The sequence below is a fragment of the Erpetoichthys calabaricus genome, chromosome 11 (assembly GCF_900747795.2).
Source record: "Erpetoichthys calabaricus chromosome 11, fErpCal1.3, whole genome shotgun sequence".
NCBI lineage: Eukaryota > Metazoa > Chordata > Cladistia > Polypteriformes > Polypteridae > Erpetoichthys > Erpetoichthys calabaricus.
The window spans coordinates 144117810-144138098 of NC_041404.2; the positions used below are offsets into that span (position 1 = coordinate 144117810).

The 20289-nt window shown below is 42.6% G+C and overlaps 1 protein-coding gene across 1 annotated transcript in view; it reads right to left on the reverse strand.

Annotated features, from left to right (window-relative positions):
• tecpr1a (tectonin beta-propeller repeat containing 1a) overlaps positions 1–10458 on the reverse strand; it is a 38360-nt gene extending 27902 nt beyond the window's left edge. Inside the window, exons 1-8 of the mRNA XM_028814219.2 lie at positions 10226–10458; positions 5912–6094; positions 5660–5782; positions 3085–3207; positions 1387–1561; positions 528–628; positions 350–451; positions 72–214 (exon numbers count right to left, since the gene is read on the reverse strand). Of these exons, the coding sequence (XP_028670052.1) occupies positions 72–214; positions 350–451; positions 528–628; positions 1387–1561; positions 3085–3207; positions 5660–5782; positions 5912–6094; positions 10226–10450 (1175 nt within the window). The 5' untranslated portion in view covers positions 10451–10458. The remainder of the gene's footprint in view (positions 1–71; positions 215–349; positions 452–527; positions 629–1386; positions 1562–3084; positions 3208–5659; positions 5783–5911; positions 6095–10225) is intronic.
• Between the last annotated feature and the right edge of the window lie 9831 nt (positions 10459–20289).

Genomic DNA, 20289 nt, shown 5'->3' on the forward strand with positions numbered 1-20289 from the left:
GTTTGAGCAGGTCTTTGGGTCTTATAGGCATCCTTTTCTATCAATGGTACAGCGAGACTCCGGATTTATACCTTGCTAGGCTGTTGGCGCTGCTGGCCTGAGAACGGTCATCTCGAGCTGCAGTGATCACTCTCCAGGTTTTGCCACTTAGCTCATTTGATGTAACGCCCTGACGGAAGCAGATGGCTCTGTCGTCACAGCTGATTCCCCAAACCTGAAATGGGAATGTACATTAAAATAAATAAACACAACAGCATAAATAGATTGCAGAGAGAGTAAGAGAGAGAAAGAGATAGAAAGAGATAGACTCCCTAAATGCAGCTACTCAAAAGAACAGAGGCATTCTTACCTGATCATTTACCCCCACACTTAGCATCACCATCTCTCCAACCATCCCAATCCAGCCTGTCCCACAGGGATTATGGGAGTTGATGCCTCGTCGAAACCATACCTAAGAAACAAAAACCCGGTATTCTATTTGCTACTGAGGTCTATTGAGGCAACCAACAGAAACATATGGAACTCACCTTCCGGTCCTTTGTCACTGCCCACACAACACTTACTCCCACTGAGACATGGACTGCCCCAACTTCAGAGCTTGGAGATTCTACCACTACCCAAGATGAGCCTGGAAACACAAGCAAGCCACTTATTATTTTCATACTGTAGAGTGGCATTAAATAAATACACTAAAACAGCAATAGATAAGGACTCACTTAACCTCACTTAAGGATGAAACCAACTTGAGAGTCCATCGTTCGAGGACAAACCAATAATTAATGACTTGAGTTGGAATTCTGCTAGTTTTATTGCAGGATACGTGCAAGTGAGAGCACTGAACTAGTGTAGGTCCCAAAGAGGACTGAAATGGGACACTTTCAAAACTACATTTTGCCAGTGGTCATTAAGCCCTCTTCTGAAGGACATATGAGAACTGGGCAAAAAGGCTCATGGGAAAATCTTCTGAGGTCACAATCTTGCCTCACTCACCCATCCCCTGAATGACAGGACTTAAGTTGAATTAGCCAGGTGACTCCCTTGGCATTACAAGGATTACCCATTAGGTCACCAGAGTTTACTTTCTAGTGCAGAATGAGAATAACTGAGATATATTGTCTGACATACCCAACATCTACAAGGCAAGTAGAACATTTGAAGTGGACAATTTTTTGTGCTCCCTCTAGTCAGAGACAGTTAACATGTGTGACTAAGGACAAGAAACTTGAAGATCGAGTATAAAGTAAAGAAGGAGTGCTGCTCAATATTATCAAGCCATATTGTGTGACAGTATCTCAAGGATCAAAACAGAAGGACACTTATACTAATACCAAGGGTAGGGTTTGAATGGGATACATAAGAGGACAGTCCAGGGCCATGCATACTGACCTTTAGGGTTCTCTCTGCTGATGCCCTCACGTACCAGCAATTGGCCCTCCCACATCACTGCCCAGACAAGGTCACTTGGCCCACAGCTGATTTGCACCACCTCCCCAGGGGTGGACACCTCTTCCCAGGAGGAACCCTCTGGATTATGATGACAAATTCCTTCTCTGTACCAGACCTACACACAACAAATCGAGAGTACCTTCATGCAAGGCACAGGGTAAACCTCAGAGAGTCTGTTAGCTGCGTAAAACCTGCAAAGGAAGCAGCTGTAGGAGATGCTACCCACTAGCAACCAGTTTAACTCTCTACAGGAGAGACAGAACGTTTAAACTGTTATAATCTGCAAGGAATCTTCCATGAATATGCCACATCATGACAACAGGAAACAACAAATGGAATTTGGGCAATGTCCTTTTGCTGGGTATCTCTTCATACTCCAGTACTGAAGTTTACCTTGTTAATGGAGTCTATATTTACCAATTCAAGGTCAGAACTATACAACCAAGTGACAAGCCCCTTTGTTATACAGGTAAGTCCGTCTATCCCAGGAATTTACTGGTAAATATTTGTGGGTAGTGAACGTGCGTGAACAAAGTGGAGTCAGAAACCACAAGAAACCTGAACGTGCCAAACCCAGTCCAGCATAATTCCCAGGATTTTCTTGCATTGGCAAGTATGTGAGCAAAGCCAGAAACCTGTCAGGTAAAGTGCACTGATCGCCACTGTGTCCTCACGCAACTGAGCCAATGTTAAGAGATCTGAGTGGTGATGAATGAACGTCTCTCTGGTGCAGTCCGGACAAGGTCTCAAAGAGAGACGTTATCACTATAAAGAGCTTTAATATCTTAACCTGCTCCTTCCAAAAATAATTTAGCAAGTTGTAGCATGATGCAGCCATCAATGGAAAGCCTTCCATATAAAAATCATTGTCTTGAAACTTCCTCGTTATAGACCTGGGTCCACACATTTTGTGCCAAATAAAGCCTGGACAACTTTTATATTTTGTATACACCTGATGAAAGAACTATTAATGTTGATGCGCTAGAGCTTGACCAAACAGTTAGCTTCTCATGTGAGGCTATGAGGCCAACAAGGCCCAGTCTGCTCCAGGTCTAAATTGGAGACCACCCAAAAATCAGACAACAAAATCAATATCATTATAGCCTGGCATATAGTAACTATAGCTAGCCTTTAAAAGTACTTAATGAGAATGATAGCCTCTTGTAATAACAGCATATAAGGCCAACAAAGACCAGTCTGCCTCAGTCCGTTAAGGGTCAACATATATTAAAACTTAATTTAAAATGTCATACTTCAGTTTCTAACACTTATTTCATCACCATCATGTTCTGTCTGCCACCCTGTGCCATTATACCTGTTCAAGCCCCTTTCTGGACTCCATATAATCTGGGGACCTTGTCTGTGGCTTATAACAAGAGTGACGCTTTCCTGATACTAGTAAGTGTATGAGGCATTCACTCGGCCAGATGATGAGGTGGGTGGTGATTGTACTGGTTCTGCTTTCCAGAAGTGGTGCCAAAGTGATGCATGAAACAAAACTTAAACAAGCCAGCTTTCTCACAGAAAAAAAACAGAATATAAGAAGCCTCCACTGCCCTCTTGTGTTCAGATGCTAACATACTTAATCTTATGTTGGCTTCACCAAGTTAAACCAAAAGAAAACTTGGACTTGCTCACCTTCCCTTGTAAGGACACAGCCCAAAGTGAAAGGCGGCCCATAGGCTCCTCTGTAATGTCCCACCCACCGACGCTGAGGTCACTGAAAGGGTCAGGAAGAGGCCCAGCATTCTGGGATGGAACCTGAAGAGATAGGGAAAAGGAGTTGGGGACACAAACACAAAGTTATACTAACAAAGCAGTGAACTGATTAAAACGGATGGGTGATGAACAGATGAGACAGCATTTCTTTATCACATCACAGCAAGAGTGGTTACGTATGGAAAAACAAATTAATTAAGTATGATGAGATGTTGACAATAGAAGCCTGAATCTTTATAAATGCAGAAACTTAAGAAGTATCAGCTGATGTTTTCGGGTCCCAGCTACTAACTATGGTTTTGTTTCACCATTTCTGATTTTCTAGCAGAGCAGCAGAAAGACGCAAATGTGTCCATCATAATGCAGTTTACCTTCTACATGAAGCATATATCTTATTAAAAAGAAAAAAAAATCACTATACCGTAGTTGTTTACATGCTTCCATGCTAATTGCTTTAGTTAAATACTAACTGTCCCCTGTGGCTCCGTCCGCGTAGTAGTGAAACAGGACAGTGAGGAAGGCCCTGCCCAGATCCCCACTCCTGACACCACACCTCCTCCTCACCTCAGCCCGCAGCCTTTGTCTCGGATTAGTGCAAATATATCGCTCCTGCAAGCGAACTATGATTCTTAGTGCAATGAGAGAAGTTGCAAAATCAGCTGGAATGTTCAAGCAAATTATAGAAAAAAACCCGATCTAAATCCATTAAGTAGTTCTCTAGTTCACTAGCTAAGCGGATGTAAGGTACTCTCCGAGGTTGGCACGTGAGTGAGGAGGGCCCTCCCCCTCCCCTCGACCCGTGCAAATAAATCGGTACCGCAAGCGAACTATGATACATACCGCAATGAAAGAAGTCGCAAAATCAACAGGAATGTTCAAGCAAATTATAGAAAAAAAACCCGATCTAAATCTGTTAAGTAGTTCTCTTGTGACAGACATACAGACAGACAGAGAGACATCTATATATATATATATATATATATATATATAGATAGATAGATAGAGATAGAGAGAGAGAGACAGAGAGAGGTATAACCAAGGACAACAAGCAAGAAACATCCAACATACTGCTGTCTTCAAATACCTTTCCTCTAATTGTGCATTGCAAGTTTAAAAAACAATGCTGCTACAGCTTTTTAAGTTCTCATTTCAGCGTGCAGAATGAATGCTGGGCTTAGACCCAGCATTCCCATTTTGTTATCTGCAATATTATGTTAGTATCCTATTGCTCAGTCTCTCTTCTTTCCTTTGGTTCAACATTCTAAAATATCCAGACAGAAATGATTATGGTTGTTATTAAAAGGGCCCTTGTCTTACATGCAGTCTACTGCAGCAAGGCATTTGCAAAGAAGCATGGAGTCAAGAATCTTAGAACACTTCACAAGTCATTTTACCAAGCCACAACTTAGGAGGAGAATCTACAGGAATTGCTTATGTGTGCGTCATGGTTAGCGCTGCTACCTCACAGTGTCAGGACAGTGGGTTTGAATTCTGGCCTTAGTCAATAACGGTTTGGAGTTGGCACATTCACCCATTGTTTACATAGATGTTCCACCGGGTGTCTGGGCATCTCTCTTTCACCCAAAAGACATTTGGATAAGACCAAATGTTGACTGTAGTTTAACTCGGTGTGAGCGCATGAAAATATCTGCCACAATGAGAGCAACACCTTTCTGAAGGACGGTTTCTGCTGAGCTTCCAATGCTGCTGCAATAGGCTCTAGCTATCTGCAATGTGAGATGGGAATTTGGCAAGTTTAAAAATGGGGAGGTGGGGGGTTTATGGTAACATGGTGGGTAGCATTGTTGTCTCATAGATATCACCATCCTGGGTTCAAATACCATGCCTAGTTATTCTCCTTGGGGAGTCAGCACATTTTACCTGTACCTACAGCCGTTTTGCTGTAGGTATTCTATTTGCTGCTACCACGTTCCTAAGAATGTGCTAGTTAGGTTGATTATGTGTGTCTGTGAGTGGGCTGGCACCCCATTTTCAGCGCTGAACCATAGACTGAAAAGACAGTCTGTGGAATACACACCCTTCAACCAACCCCTGCAACACAGAACGGTGCAGAGTAGGTCTGAGACTGTTATGCTAAGTTTGAAAATGGGGGGATGCTCAAATGTCATTGTAGGGTCATTATTGTCACATCTGAATGAGGGATTCATATTGCCAGGGCAGGATCTTTGCCACCTTACATTTGGCTGTGACGTATGAACACTGTTGTTGTTGGAAAGTACTTATCATTGTGATATGTGTGATTGTGTAAATCAGAGTACCTTCCTGGCATGGTTAACCCTGGGTGTTATGTATGAAAAGCCTTAATGTTGTTACTTTACAGACATGAGGTGTAAAAGCACAACAATCATTGACAGCTGGTGGCTTTCACATTGCACAGCTTATACTGTTTTTATTAACTATCTTGTTATCCTCCAAGCAAGAAAGGTTATGTACCAATAACCAGATTCATGTTTACACACGCACACACACACACCTTGGCCCATGTGTCCCGAGATTTGTACCTCCGATACCGAATCCATCTTCGACGGCGAACGCAAGAGTTCCACTTCTTGTCTTTTGTGTAGGTAGCAGGAAAGTCAATTGCATATGTCCAGCCCTAAAAGAGAACAGCTGTCTTGAATCTATACCAGAGAACCTCTTTGGATATACAGTATAACTGGAAAACGTGTAAAAGAACTAGCTGTGGGGTTAGCTTCCATATTTCAGACCAGCTATACACACTCACCCCTTTTTCTGTAGGATCTCCATCAATGTTCTCATCTACATACCAGTCAGCTTCCCACTCCCAGTGTTCTGATGGCAAGTGGAAGCTATCTAAAGGCTGGTGCACTAGCCCGGTGATGTCACTCCACTGCCAGCGGTCACTTGGAAGCAGTCTGTCACAGAAGCCATCCACAGGATTCCACCGCTGCCACACACACACAAATAAAAAACATGAAACTTACTAAGGAGTTCCACGGAGTCTATCAAAAACAAATCTGTACATAAGTGAGTATAGCAGATTAGGGGGCAAATGGGAGGCAGTGACTTTCAAGATAAAATTTAAATTCCTTGTCACATTTACAATATTTAGTTGGATTTTTTCTCTCATGTGACTTAAAATTGTCCCCAGTATTCCTGGTCTATTATCAGATATACTGCCGCTTGTTAGCCATTAAAAATATGGTAAAACTTTAGTTGAGGTATGCATTACAGGCAGCTATTAATTGTTCAGATATATTGCATTACCATATATACTCGCGTTTACGTTCTCCCGCGGATAAGTCGGGGCTTGATTTTACTGTATAATTTCCGGTATTTTATAATGTCGGTCGTATAAGTCGAATGCGGAAAACTCACGCTATTGGTACAAGAGATTATGATATGCTAACGCCCACCTGAGAGAGTAACCACCGAGCACACTGCTTTTTATTTCTGTGTATTGTGTCTACGTGACCACACAGTAATACTTGAACTATTCTGAAGCGATGTTTGCACTGTTTTGTGTTTTTTGTATCTCACACCCTCAAACACCTTTATCATAAGAGCCTCCCTTACTTACGATGGAGCGTTCGATCAGAAGAAAATATGAAGCTGGTTTTAAATTAAAAGTCATTGAAGTGGCGAAAGAAATTGTTAACAGCAGTGCTGCAGCAAAATTCGATGTGTCTGAGAAACTGGTGCGAGATTGGAGGAGGCAAGAAGATGTAAAAAATTAAGTGTCGCATTTTTGAACGGGAGTATAAGTTGGGGTCTGATTTTATGATTGATTTTTCAGGTTTCAAGACTCGAATTATACGCAAGTATATACGGTAATGGCTGTTAATGGTATTAATTTTGATATCAAAGCTAATAACTTACTATTAAAAACAGTAGGACTCTTATTATTGTCATTTGCCACAAATTCAACTTAGAAATAATGTCTTATGGCCAATATTATAATGTAGTTCTAACTATGAAAATTGACTTATTTATTCATAACTGTTAATCTTGAAGAGATGTATTTTATTTAGGTGGTATTATGACCTATGAAATACAATATAAAACTTCCATGTTTAGTAAGTAATAATAACATCTGCTCTATTTACTTACCATCAATGGTATAAAATAACTTAAATAAGCCTATCCTACAATTGAGAATTCCAGACAACCTGCACGTAAACTCGTCTCACCACTACCATATTTAGAAACAGTTTATATTCCCAACTAGCTGTACCCTGCAGCTCCACCCACATACTAGTGAAAGAGGACGAACTTAAAAATCATTAAAAAATTTTTTTAAAAATGTAATTGATAGCTTTCTTATCCGAAGTCCTCTTGATATACATTATTTTTGGTTTCACTATCAGGGGCGAGGACATACAGGTTTCTTGGGGAAATAACCCAGGAGAAAGCCACGTAAAGCTGACCATGCGAGAAGCACGGTGAGCTGAGATCAACCTCTGCCACCTTGAGTGTCTGTCCCTGGGCCTTGTTAATTGACATCACAAAGCAAAGCTTCACTGGGAACTGTAATCTCTTGGATTGAAAGGGCACGTCCGTCACGATTAGAGGAATGCGAGGGATTAAAACCCTCTCACCAGTGCCACATGCTGTGATGATCATCACCTCTATGATGTTGTTCTGAAGCTGACAGACCTGGAGACGGGAACCACTGCAAAGTTTGGGTGAGCTCAGGTTTCTCAAAAGGATAATTGGTGCTCCTACTTTCAATGCTAAATTTTGGGGAGGATTAATGGAATTTAAAAATTCTGTAGGATGATAAACTGAACCGGTGTGTTCTAAAACGGTATTTATTGAAGTGTATGTCCGAGACAGTGTGTCACATAATTTTTAATAATTTTATGCCTCACCCTCCCCTTGGCTAGCAGCCTCTCTTTTCACTTCACGCTTATAAATCGCTGCCGCAATTGAACTATGACAGTTATCACGATGACAGAAGTCGCAAAATCAACTGGAATGTTCATGCAAATTATAGGAAAAAAAAATGATCTAAATCCGTTAATGTCAGCAGGAACAAGAACAGAATACAGGTGTGTAAATGAGAGGGAGGTCAGTGGAATGGTGAGGATGAGGGAGTAAAGTTGGTGAAGGTGGATGAGTTTAAACACTTGAGATCAACAGTTCAGAGTAACAGGGATTGTGGAACAGAAGTGAAAAAGAGAGTGCAGGCAGGGTGGAATGGGTGGAGAAGAGTGTCAGGAGTGATCTGTGACAGGTGGATATCAGCAAGAGTGAAAGGGAAGGTCTACAGGATGGTAGTGAGACCAGCTATGTTATATGGGTTGGAGACAGTGACACTGACCAGAAAGCAGGAGACAGAGCTGGAGGTAGCAGAGTAAAGATGCTAAGATTTGCACTGGGTGTGACGAGGATGGATAGGATTAGAAATGAGGACATGAGAGGGTCAGCTCAAGTTGGACAGTTGGGAGACAAAGTCAGAGAGGCGAGATTGCATTGGTTTGGACATGTGCAGAGGAGAGATGAGGGGATATTGGCAGAAGGGTGCTAAGGATAGAGCTGATAGGCAAGAGGAGAAGAGGGAGGTCTAAGAGAAGGTTTATGGATGTGGTGAGAGAGGACATGCAGGTGATGGGTGTAACAGAGCAAGATGCAGAGAACAGAAAGATATGGAAGAAGATGATCCGCTGTGGCAACCCCTAACTGGAGCAGCCGAAAGAAGAAGAAGTTCTCTCGTTCACTAGCTAAGCGGAGGTAAGGAATGCCCCAAGACTGGCGTGTGCGTGAGTGAGTGAGGAGGTCCCCGCCTCCCCCTCCCCTTGGGCCAATGCGTCTCTCCAGGATTCCCACAAATAAATTGGTGCCGCAAGTGAACGATGATACTTAGCATGATGAGAGAAGTCTCAAAATCAACAGAATGTTCAAGCAAATTAAATAAAAAAACTGATCTAAAACCGTTAAGTAGTTCTCTTGTGAAAAGCGGACAGACATACGTTGGATTTTATAAAGAGAGATTAGTCTGTGTGCCATATCTGACGGACAACAAATATGCAAATTAATGGATGCTAAATCACTTTTCATAATTTTTGAGAGGATGACAAAACATTATGAATAGCGTCTGTTACCATTACACACAGTGATGCCCATAGCCAGAATGCATTCTAGAACACACTATCAACAACGTAATTATTACATATCTAATAAGGCAACAGCAATACTTGTCCTGCCACCTTGCCGTCGTCCTCCTGCTCATGAGTGCTTACGGCCACTGATCACATCTCTTGCTTTCATATTTCGAGTCTTGCAATGAACTGTAAATGTTTGTACAGGTGTCTATCGCTGTCACGCTGCCACTCTAAGAATGACACCACCTGGCCTGCATGCTATGGAAGATTGCATTGTACTTTGTTTAAGATAAAATAAACTTTATTGCTATATACAAAGTAGGTTTACAGATGTTCATATGGAAAAAGACATTCAGGTTATGATTATTACACTAACTTGATTAATTCAATAGCTTTATTAACTTTATTAACTCAGAGTGCTCACATTACATTACGTTTTGTGTACTCATAACTGTAAACCTACTTTTGCCCACCCCTTTATTTCTGCCTTATAGCTCAAATTGAGATATGCTGGATAAATGCAGGCAATGCCTGAACATACAATAATTATACTCTACCTATATGTAAAATAACTGAAAAATAAGCAAATTACAACATACGTTAGTACCATATTCTACTGCATTCTTTATCATATCTGCTTATACTCGTATACATTTTTACCTGCATTTTTATGACTCTTTAATATTGTATTTTTATCAGTATGCTGCTGCTGGAGTATGTGAATTTCCCCTTGGGATTAATAAAGTATCTATCTAAATGGCTATAAATAAACTGGTGATTTTTAACTGCCTGAGGTATAACATATTATAAGCTTTTTAACAGGATATGAAACAATGCAAAACTACCACTCTGTATGTCAAAAGTCTTACCTTTTAAATAAAGGGTTAATGGACATTTACTGTTTTAAAACAAGTATGTCCCCCTTACTAAGAATGGTTCTTGGAGGCTGCAAGTAAGCAAGTGGTCTTCCTTACCTGGTTCTCAAAGGTCTCCTCCTGGTAGCGGATGGGTACTTCACTGGAATGTACGTAGACATACACCTGGTGGTCTGAGGCAATCCCCCAGCAGCACGGTTCAGTCGCTGTGACTCGTTTGAACTCCAGCCGGCCATCTCTGCAGAGCTCCCATATCTGCCCAGCTGTGGAAAGAGTGTAAACCCTCCCATAGATGTCAATGACCCACAGCAGGGAGCCAGGCATGGTGGCACCTAAAGAAAGAGAAAGTTGAGACCAACTATTAGTAGTCTAATCATTAAAGCCAGTCACAGAACAAGCAGGGCAGCCTTCATGCAGTTTGCTCAATCAGAGCTGGAAACAAAATTTAAGTAAACGTGTGCCACTTGGACCCAGGGGGTGTGGCAGAAAGCCACACCATCAGGGCTGACTGTTGCCATTTTCTTGTGAATTTGTTTCATAACTTTAACAGACTTGATTTACAGCCAAGTCCACACAAGCTGTAACATGAAATTTCCCAAATGACCCGAGGGATGTGCATTTCACCCCTGATTAATTTACTCTTTATTTCCCTTGTTTTATAATAACATTCTTTAAACTGCATCTTTTCTTGTCATAAAAAAGTAAAGCAAGCAATCGGCTAAGCTAAAAACTCAAATAATACAACAATCTGACATACTTTTTGATGTGAGGCGCCATGTAAGTTAAAAACGTTTTTTGTGTGGACTATTAGCTTTGAATTTTCATTAAATCTTTTTAGTACTAGGGTGTTGTACCGTGTTAGCCATTATGAATGTAGAGAAAAGCCAAGCAAAATGACACCTTTTATTGGCTAACTAGAAAGATTACAATATGCAAGCTTTCGAGGCAACTCAGGCCCCTTCTTCAGGCATTGATTGATTACATCTTGCCTGAAGAAGGGGCCTGAGTTGCCTCGAAAGCTTGCATATTGTAATCTTTCTAGTTAGCCAATAAAAGGTGTCATTTTGCTTGGCTTTTCTCTACATTAAATCTTTTGAAACGGAAAAATAAATAAATAAATAAAAACTGATGAACTACATGAAAATGATAACTTAGTGCAGCCTTCATATTGAGGTACCTTAATGTATAAATACTCACTGACTGAATGAATTGAGGAAATGAAGTAGGAGCAAAGTCTTCACGTGAAGCTTTCAATTTACTGGCTACTCTACATCTATTTCCACACTTATGGTCCCGAGGTTTGGGTGGTGATAGAAAGACAGGGATTGTGAGGACAGACAGCTAAAACTGAGGGTCCTACACAGCGGAGCTGGGCTCACTCTCCATGACAGCATATGGAGCTCAGCAGTACAAGAGAAACCCACAGCTGAGCAAGTGCTTCTCTGGATCGAGAGGAGCCAGTTAAGATGATATGCTGTAAGGCCTGTGCAAGTGTCCTCTGTCACTTCTGTCACCTGCTCAGTCCGTCCCCTAAGGCTTCAGAAAGTGCCACTGCTGTGGAAAAAATCCTGCATTGTTCCTGTTCCAAAGAAAGCAGGTGTGTCTTCACCTAATGACAACAGACCAGTGGCACTTAGGTCTCACATCATGAAGACCTTTGGGAGACTGGTCCTGCATTATAGGAGTCTTCTAGTGGCAGACCACCGGGGCCAACTGCAGTTTGCCTATCAGACAAAGATGGGAGTGGCGACCGTGGTGGCTAAAGCTCCTTTGAAATGACCCTGTTGCAGAAGAAGGGCTCAATTTCTGCCATGCTCCTTGCCAATGTGTGACACGTTGCTCCATCTTCTTAACCTTCCATTAACTCACGATCATCCAGTTGATTCTGACATCACTTAAATGATTTGGTGACCCAACCGGTTCTCACCATGAAGACGAGCTGAAAATGACTGTACACCACCATCCTGATGAGAAGTCGAGTGGCTGAGTGAAGGAGTACGGGCGGTACGCACCCAGAGGTTGCAAATGGAGGTTAAACGTCGCGACGGCTGTCCCGCGCCTACCTCATTGCTCCGAAGCAGGGGCATCCCAACTTGTTTGAAGCTCCATATACTGAGGAGCACACTGCACGTTGTTTCATTCAGATTGCTTTGTTCTAGCGAGAGTTATTACAGAATATTCCTGTATGTGTCCACCCTTCCAAATTATTGAGCTCAGGCGTTTCAGTTGCACCCCATTGTTAACGGAGCACACATCCAAACACATAGCCATGCAATCTCAATTGACAAACACTGGCAGGAGAGTGGATCACACTGAAGAGCTCACGGACTTTAAACATGCACTATCATAGGATGCCACCTTGGCTAAGAATCAGTACTTGAAATTTCTGCTCTACTAGATCTGCCACAAGTGCTGTGAAGTGGAAGCATCAAGGAGCGACAACCATGAAGTAGCAGATCACGCAAACTCACAGAATGGTCCGATTGTGGGTTCGCTTCCTGGGTCCTCCCTCTGTGGAGAGTGCTTTGAGTAGTGAGAAAAGCGCTATATAAATGTAAAGAATTATTATTATTATTATTACCTTCGAAAAGAAGAAGCATGGCAAGTGGACGCCTCCCTTGGAAAGTGGCACAGCTGTTGAATGACACTCAGGTCACATGACAAGACAACCATTTTGTCTGCTTATGCCAAGCTATTATTAAGTCTCTTTGCTTGAGACAGCTGTCCACGTGTGGGGTGCCATAAAGTAGCCATACTGAACTTTCAATTTGCTTGAAGTGGCAGTCCACATGCAGGTAAGTCGTACATGTTGGCCACCATGCAGTAGACAGACAGACACCTCAGTTTGCTTAAAACAGGGCACTATAAAGCAGACATACCCAGCATTTATACACACACACCATAGTTTAACTAGGACTATGCAGTGTAGGTGCAGCAAAACAACGAGCTGAAGAACTTCCACGATAACACAATGGTACATAGCGTGAATACTGGTTTGACTATTTGGAAGGAAGGAAAATCTTCATTCACACACTTTTAGTGCAGGAAAGAAAATGTCCAAAGTGATGTTGGTGCAAACAGGAAACTTTAATAAACTGGTTTAGTCTGACTGCTGTGAGCTGAGAATGGACAGCAAAGGAACTCCCTGAAATAACACAAGGTGCGGATTCCATAATCAGAGAATCCCCTTTCCGAGCTACATAAGCACACGGCATGGGAGCAAAGCAGCTGTTCTGAAGGTCACTCCTGTTACCAAACAGTGAACATGGCCTCAACACGCTGGCATCGGGGTTATTTCAGACAGGCTTTTAGGACTGCAAGACACTAAGCAAGGGGCATGTGGTGAGCGCACACACACACACACACACACACACACACACACAGGTGTCAGACGAAGAGCAAACAAAGGACTTGCTGGCATGTGGACAGTCCGTGAAAGAAAAACCTGACGAAGGCACACTTCACATCGGGCCTCAACAGCACCCTCCTGGAACGCAACACATTTTTCTCTATTGGCCACTTCACATCTCTCTTTGCTAGACAACCTTTGACCCCTTCAGTTGTGAGCAGACAGCTCTGTGGTAAACACGAGGGACATTCAAAAAGTTTCCACACTTTTGTTTTTTTTTTTAAACTCGATTTATTAAGAATTTCAAAAACAAATGACGTCACTTTTGTATATTGTCCCCTTCCTTTGCGATGCGACACTCACATTCGGCTCTCCTGCAGCCCCTTCAGCTGTTATTCTTCTGTTTTTCGTGAATCAGTTCCAGGGTTCTGTCTTCATTCCTCGTGGTTGTGACTGTAGCTGGACGTCCAGAGCGCTTTCTGCATATCCGTCACACTGCTACGTCCATTTTCGAACATTTCAATCCATTCATAGACAACTCTATAAGAGAGAACTTTGATCCCCACACTGAGCACACATGTGGAGATGAATTTGTGCTCCCAGCAAACCTTCTGCCCACAAAAAGTGTGTATGACAGAATGCAGAGTTTTTGCTGCCATCTTCACCACAGGGTGACAACTCTGATACTGAACTGTGTGGAGGACGACTGGGGCTTCTGCCCAGCCGGGACACCTGGGGGATCAAAGGACAGGGAAAGGAACAATACCTTCCTCCAGAGCACCCGGAGGAAACCCATGTAGACACGGGGAGAACATGCAAACTCCACGCAGGGAGGACCCGGGAATCAAACCTGGGTCTCCTAACTGCGAGGCAGCAGCACAACCCACTGCGCCACCGTGCCATTGCTGTGAAGTGGAAGCGTCAAGGAGCGACAACCATGAAGTAGCAGATCAGGCAAACTCACAGACTGGCTTAGTCTAAGTATTTTAACATGTCATTTTTATAACATTTCAAAGGCTTCATCACATGAACCTCATACCTCCCCTACACTCAAATCCCAACCTATTCATCCCCAAGTTAATTTTGAAACCTTCTGAGTAGTTGTTTTGGCTATCAGAAATATAGTGAGGAGTGACAGCTGGTACAACAAACAGGGTGAGGGGGTCTTTGTTGGCCACGATGGGTACACTCCACTCATAATAATCATATTAATAGTTCCTTGCATTTATATAGTGGCTTTCTCGCTACTCAAATCGCTCTCCGCATAGGGAGGACCTGAGATGCAAACCCAGATTTCCTTACTGTGAGGCAGCAGCAACAGCACTACACCACTTACTGTGTTTGCTCCTTTGCAAAAATAAAACTATTAGCCTTGTGACTCTGTGCCTGCCCTGTCAGGAATTAGCAGTACAAAGGCAGTACAACAGTGACCCCTACTGGCCAAATGGATGTAAAGTAAAGGAGAAACAACAAAATCCTGTTTTTAATTTGTAGGAGTGGTGAAATTTTTTCATTTTAAAATGACGAAACTTTTTTGTAACTGCTATCCCGTCCAATCACACATATTCATATATGTGTCATCGTCCTGCTCCACTGACAGACTGAGGAGATCGGTCCTCCCCCACACTATGAGACACTCCACCCGGGGGGGTAAACGTTAACATTATACAAAGTTATTGTCTGGTATACCTGCATTGTTCTCACTCTTTAATTTAATATTGTTATTATCAGTATGCTGCTACTGGAGTATGTGAATTTCCCCTTGGGATTAATAAAGTATCTATCTATCTATCTATCTATCTATCTATCTATCTATCTATCTATCTATCTAAACCTACTTGGCCCAAGTCAAGGTCAGGTGTGTAGCCTTTCTACTGTGGCCATACAGAAATTAAAGGACACGTATAATGGATGAAGATGGGAGTCTTTGATGAATCACTTTCAAGTGTTTATTTGCTCTGAGTGATTACAGAATTACAACATCTTTGTTTTCAGCGTCTGACTTTACCCAGTGGAGTCGTATTGGTGTCTCCTGCCAGTTAATGACAGAAATGCTAATTTATCAAATGCAGCAGACTTGTGAACCAAAATAAACCATCAAGTTTCAGATCTTATTGTCTGTCTAAATAGTCTTTGGAGAATGACAGGTTTCCATGCTCCTTGCCTGGTATTTGTACTCCTGTTGCACACAGAAGGGTAATACTACAAGAGCACATTTAAAGCTCCATCTTTATTTTCAGTACCCCTACACATTCCTGGATAGTCGAATCTCAATCACACCAAGACATTCCAAAAAACAAAAGCCCAAAGTTGTATAATGTAGACGGTACAAAGGGTTTGTGGCAGACGGCCGGGGTCCATGCCCAGCCGGGATGCCCTTGCACACTATATTCAGGGGGAACAGCCCTGGACAGTGCAGTACCTCCCCCTGGAACTTAGATGGCCGCCCCCCTGGGTTGGAGAGGTGCCTCGGTTTCCCACAGGACTCCATGGGAATTGGAGTTGGGGGCAGCCCTGTTGGGTCCCACAGGCACCACCAGGGGGTGCTGTGTTTGGGACTCCTGAGCTCGTGTGGGCAGCATAAACATCACACCCGGAAGTACAGCCGGGACTCGGTGATCAAGCACCTGGAGCACTTCCGGGTGAACTATAAAAGGAGCCAGCGACCACCACTCAGCGGTCAGAGTCAGGTGGGAGGAGGAGTGGTGGCACCAAGAGAGAAGAAGAGTGTATGATTTATTTTGTGTGTTGTATTTGGGACTGTGTTGTGTCTGGGGGTAGGAGGAAGGCATAGCCCGCAGACAAAGAAAAATAAAGTTTATTTTATTTTACACGTGCCTCCATGTGAATCTGTGTAGGGTCGGGCACTATATAGCGCTCTTCTTACAGGTTAAATGCAGGCAAACGTAGTCCACCTTAATAAAAGTGTCAGTGTGTCCGTCCTGTTGCTATGTCTCCGTCATTCCAAAAGATGGTGCATCACTAACATTGGTAGCAATAAAATGCACTGCATTTGTCATTCCAACAGACGGTGTATCACAAACATTAGCACAGCTTTTACAAATCCCATTCCAATTGGCACATAACTGAGACAGAGTGCACTGCATACCTTAATTCCAAGGTCCAAATTAATTGCTTAGATTTCAACCTGTTTCAGACTGGTAGCACAATTTGTTAATTATAAATACACGCTGGGCAACACTGACCTATAGGAGGCAGCCATTGAAAAGGATTTAGGAGTTTCTGTTAATAAAACATTTAGGCAATAAGGAACTACTCTAAAAAGGAAACAAATAGTTAAGATTACAATATAATAAGGGGTGGCACAGTGGTAGCGCTGCTGCCAGGCAGTAAGGAGACATGGGTTTGCTTCCCGGGTCCCCCCTGTGTGGAGTTTGCATGTTCTCCCTGTGCCTGCGTGGGTTTCCTCCCACAGTCCAAAGACATGCAGGTCAGGTGCATTGGTGATTCTAAATTGTCCCTAGTGTGTGCTTTGTGTGTGTGTGTGTGTGCCCTGCCCGGGATTTGTTCCTGCCTTGCGCCCTGTGTTGGCTGGGATTGGCTCCAGCAGACCGCCGTGACCCTGTGTTAGGAGTCAGGTTGGATGATGACTGACTAACAATATAATAAGCTAGTGAGATCGCATCTGGAGTCCTGTATGCAGTTCAGAACACCACGCTACGGGAAAAAAAATGAAAAAGAAGAACATAGCAGCTCTATCTAGAAGTAGGCCAGAGAAGAGCATCCATCCAGGGACTAAACGGCATGCCACACTCTGACAGGTTAAGAAAAAGGCCGAATTCAGCTCTTCAAAACTCTCAAAGGCATTAATAAAAGCTGATCTAGCAAAATCTTCACATTTAAATTAGGAATCACACGCTCACAAGTATGAGGAAGTGAATTTCAAACAGAAACCAGAAAAGACATTTTCACAGTGTGTGAAATCTACTGAGTCATTCAATTGAAGACAAAAATGTGGCTTGGATGAGCTCTTGGAAACAACGCAACGATGAACTGACCCAGTGAGCCCGAGGCACTGAATGGTTTCTGCTCATTTGCCAAACCTCTCAAGTCCTCATGTTCGCAGACGACTCCTCTTATTTAAATCTTCTCCTCACTTTGTAGTACTGCAGACCAAAAAGAAAATGCTTGTCAACTGGGATACGGCCAATTACTTAATCCAAGGAGTACGAGGGTGTTGTACCGTGTTAGCCGTTATGGATGTAGTGAAGTTGAACACACAGAACACATTAAATGTATGATATTCCAACTCTCTGCAAATTTAGAATCTTTAGATTTATACTTGATATCACTTTCATGATGAAATGCATTAAAGTATGTATGTTACATTTTACAGATAAATCGTTAATTATGTTTAAATAATGAATACTGTTAATAATTACACACATGGGGGTGACACGGTGGCGGAGTGGTAGCACTGCTGTCTCGCAGGGAGTCACGTCGCTGGCATTCCCTGATTGGATTCCACACTGTGCTCCGGTTTCGTTCCAAAAATATGCAGATTTGGGGATTTGGTCCCGCTAAATTGACTCCAGTGTACGTGTGTGCTGGTATTCACCTTGCGATGAGCTGAGGCCCTGTCCAGGGATTGTTTCTGCCTCATGCCCAGTGCTTGCTGGAATGGACACATCCCTGGGTTGATGGATTTAATCATTAAACATCCTTTTCAAAGATATTGCGGTAAGGTGTCCTCAGAATTTAATGGGGGTTCCAGGCAATTCACAACACAGTGAAGCTGAACCTGTTCTCACCGTGATGATATCTCACACTGCCACCTGGTGGATTCCTCCAGATTTAAGTAAAGTACGCACAAAAGTATAAACAGTAAAACACTTGCGTAGCAGGAGCGTCCGCTGCAGCATGAGTCACGTCGCGTGTAGTATAAACCTGGGTCAGTTGCAAACTGCAAAAAGCAGGGCCGCCGAGACAAAATCTGGGCCCCGGTGCAAAGAAGGTGTGTGGGCCCTTATACAAAATTCTACACACATGTATTATTTATTATTTGTTTCTAACAATCGTAGATTACATTGATACATTTAGATAAGCATGTATAGTCCTTCTATTGCTTCACGCTCACTCAACGCTTTGCAATCTTGTAGGTGAAAGTTCTCGCGCCGTTCTTTGTCTTAGTTTGTAAGGACGTCTCCTTCTCGAGGTAACGACACGTTTCGGGTTTCGTGATGTTTCTTTGTATTATGCTCCTTCGGCATGTGTTTAGTTTCTCGACTGTTCACAACTGTTCACTTAGTCCGCTTTCCCGAATTCGCGGTGTCTCAGAACGCAGCGACTACGTGACGTACTTGTTTGCCAGCTGATGACTTTTTTTTTTTACTAGCGCCCGGAACCCCCTCCTCCTCGTCACTCTCCTCTCTTAGACCATGTGACTTCTTTCCCAGGGTGGCCTCCATGAATGTCTTACGTCGTAAACTGTTGACCGCTGCTTAGTACCCTATGACCCACGTGCCTTTTTAATTTTGAAACTAAACAGACTTGCAAAATTTTTAAAAATACAATAAAAATTAAATGAATTAAATAAAGAAATGTCCAACTTATAAGAAAAATTATGGGACGCGTTGGGCTTCATGGGCCCCTTTGAGCTTCAAAGGCCCCGGAGCGATGTACCAGCTGCACCCCCCTCTCCTCGGGCCTGTACACCTGGGGTCATATAGCAGATATTCAGGAACGGATGGCCAGAAGCCCTAGGAAATCGACACGTAAATTGGCACAACAAACGAATGTTTCGCGCAGGTCTTGTCAACATGTGTTGCACTCACTCCAAATGAAGCCATACAGAATGACATGTGCCCAAGAACTGAAGGACGACGACAAGGAAAAATGTGTATTTTATTGCACGTGGCTCCTTCAAACAATTGCAATTGGATTTTTGTATTGCATATCTTTCGTGTCGTGTACGGGCTAAAAAATGTACGTCGATGTTGGAGTCAGAGATGATTTGATTTGCTCTAGGTGCTTCCTGATGACCTTCCTGCAGCACTTCCTGGTGTGGTGGAGGTGGTTTTTCTACAGTAGCTGAAATACCCGGCATGACCGGGAGGAAAATAAAGATTTTTTTTAATATAATGAAAAAAAAAACACAACTTCACAGGTTAATTTTTGTTTTGTGGTGTAGTAATAAGTTTGTACATGCAGAATTTTTGATGATAAGAAAAAAACATCAATTAACTTAATATTATTAGTAGTTTGATTTAATTCTATTACCACTACAACATTGTTACAATAAGAATAATGCAAGATGAAAATATAGTTAACAAAAACAAACATTAAACGACAAACAAATAATACTACGGATTTTTCATGATAAAATTGTCGGTTGCTTTGTATTACAGAGCACACCAGAAACGTTCCGAGCGTCAACTGGATGAAAACATACATACAAGACCGCAAGATTGTTACAGTCTGCTTTATATATAAGATTGTGGCTAATTGTTGGAGAGGTGTTCATTGGAAAGTGCTTTGTGGAATAAAAACTCTTTATTGTATTTATATTCTTATATTGTGGACTGTATTGCTGTGTCTGGGGCTCTCTGGCGCCCCCTTGTGGTTACTAAGCGTCAACTGGATGATAACATACATACGAGACTGCAAGATTGTTACAGTTTGCTTTATATATAAGATAATTTCATTTATGGACTTATTTGCTTTGATTATTTTGTATGTGGGGCGGCACGGTGGTGCAGTGGGTAGCACTGCTGCCTCACAGTTAGGAGACCCGGGTTCGCTTCCCGGGTCCTCCCTGCGTGAAGTTTGCATGTTCTCCCTGTGTCTGCGTGGG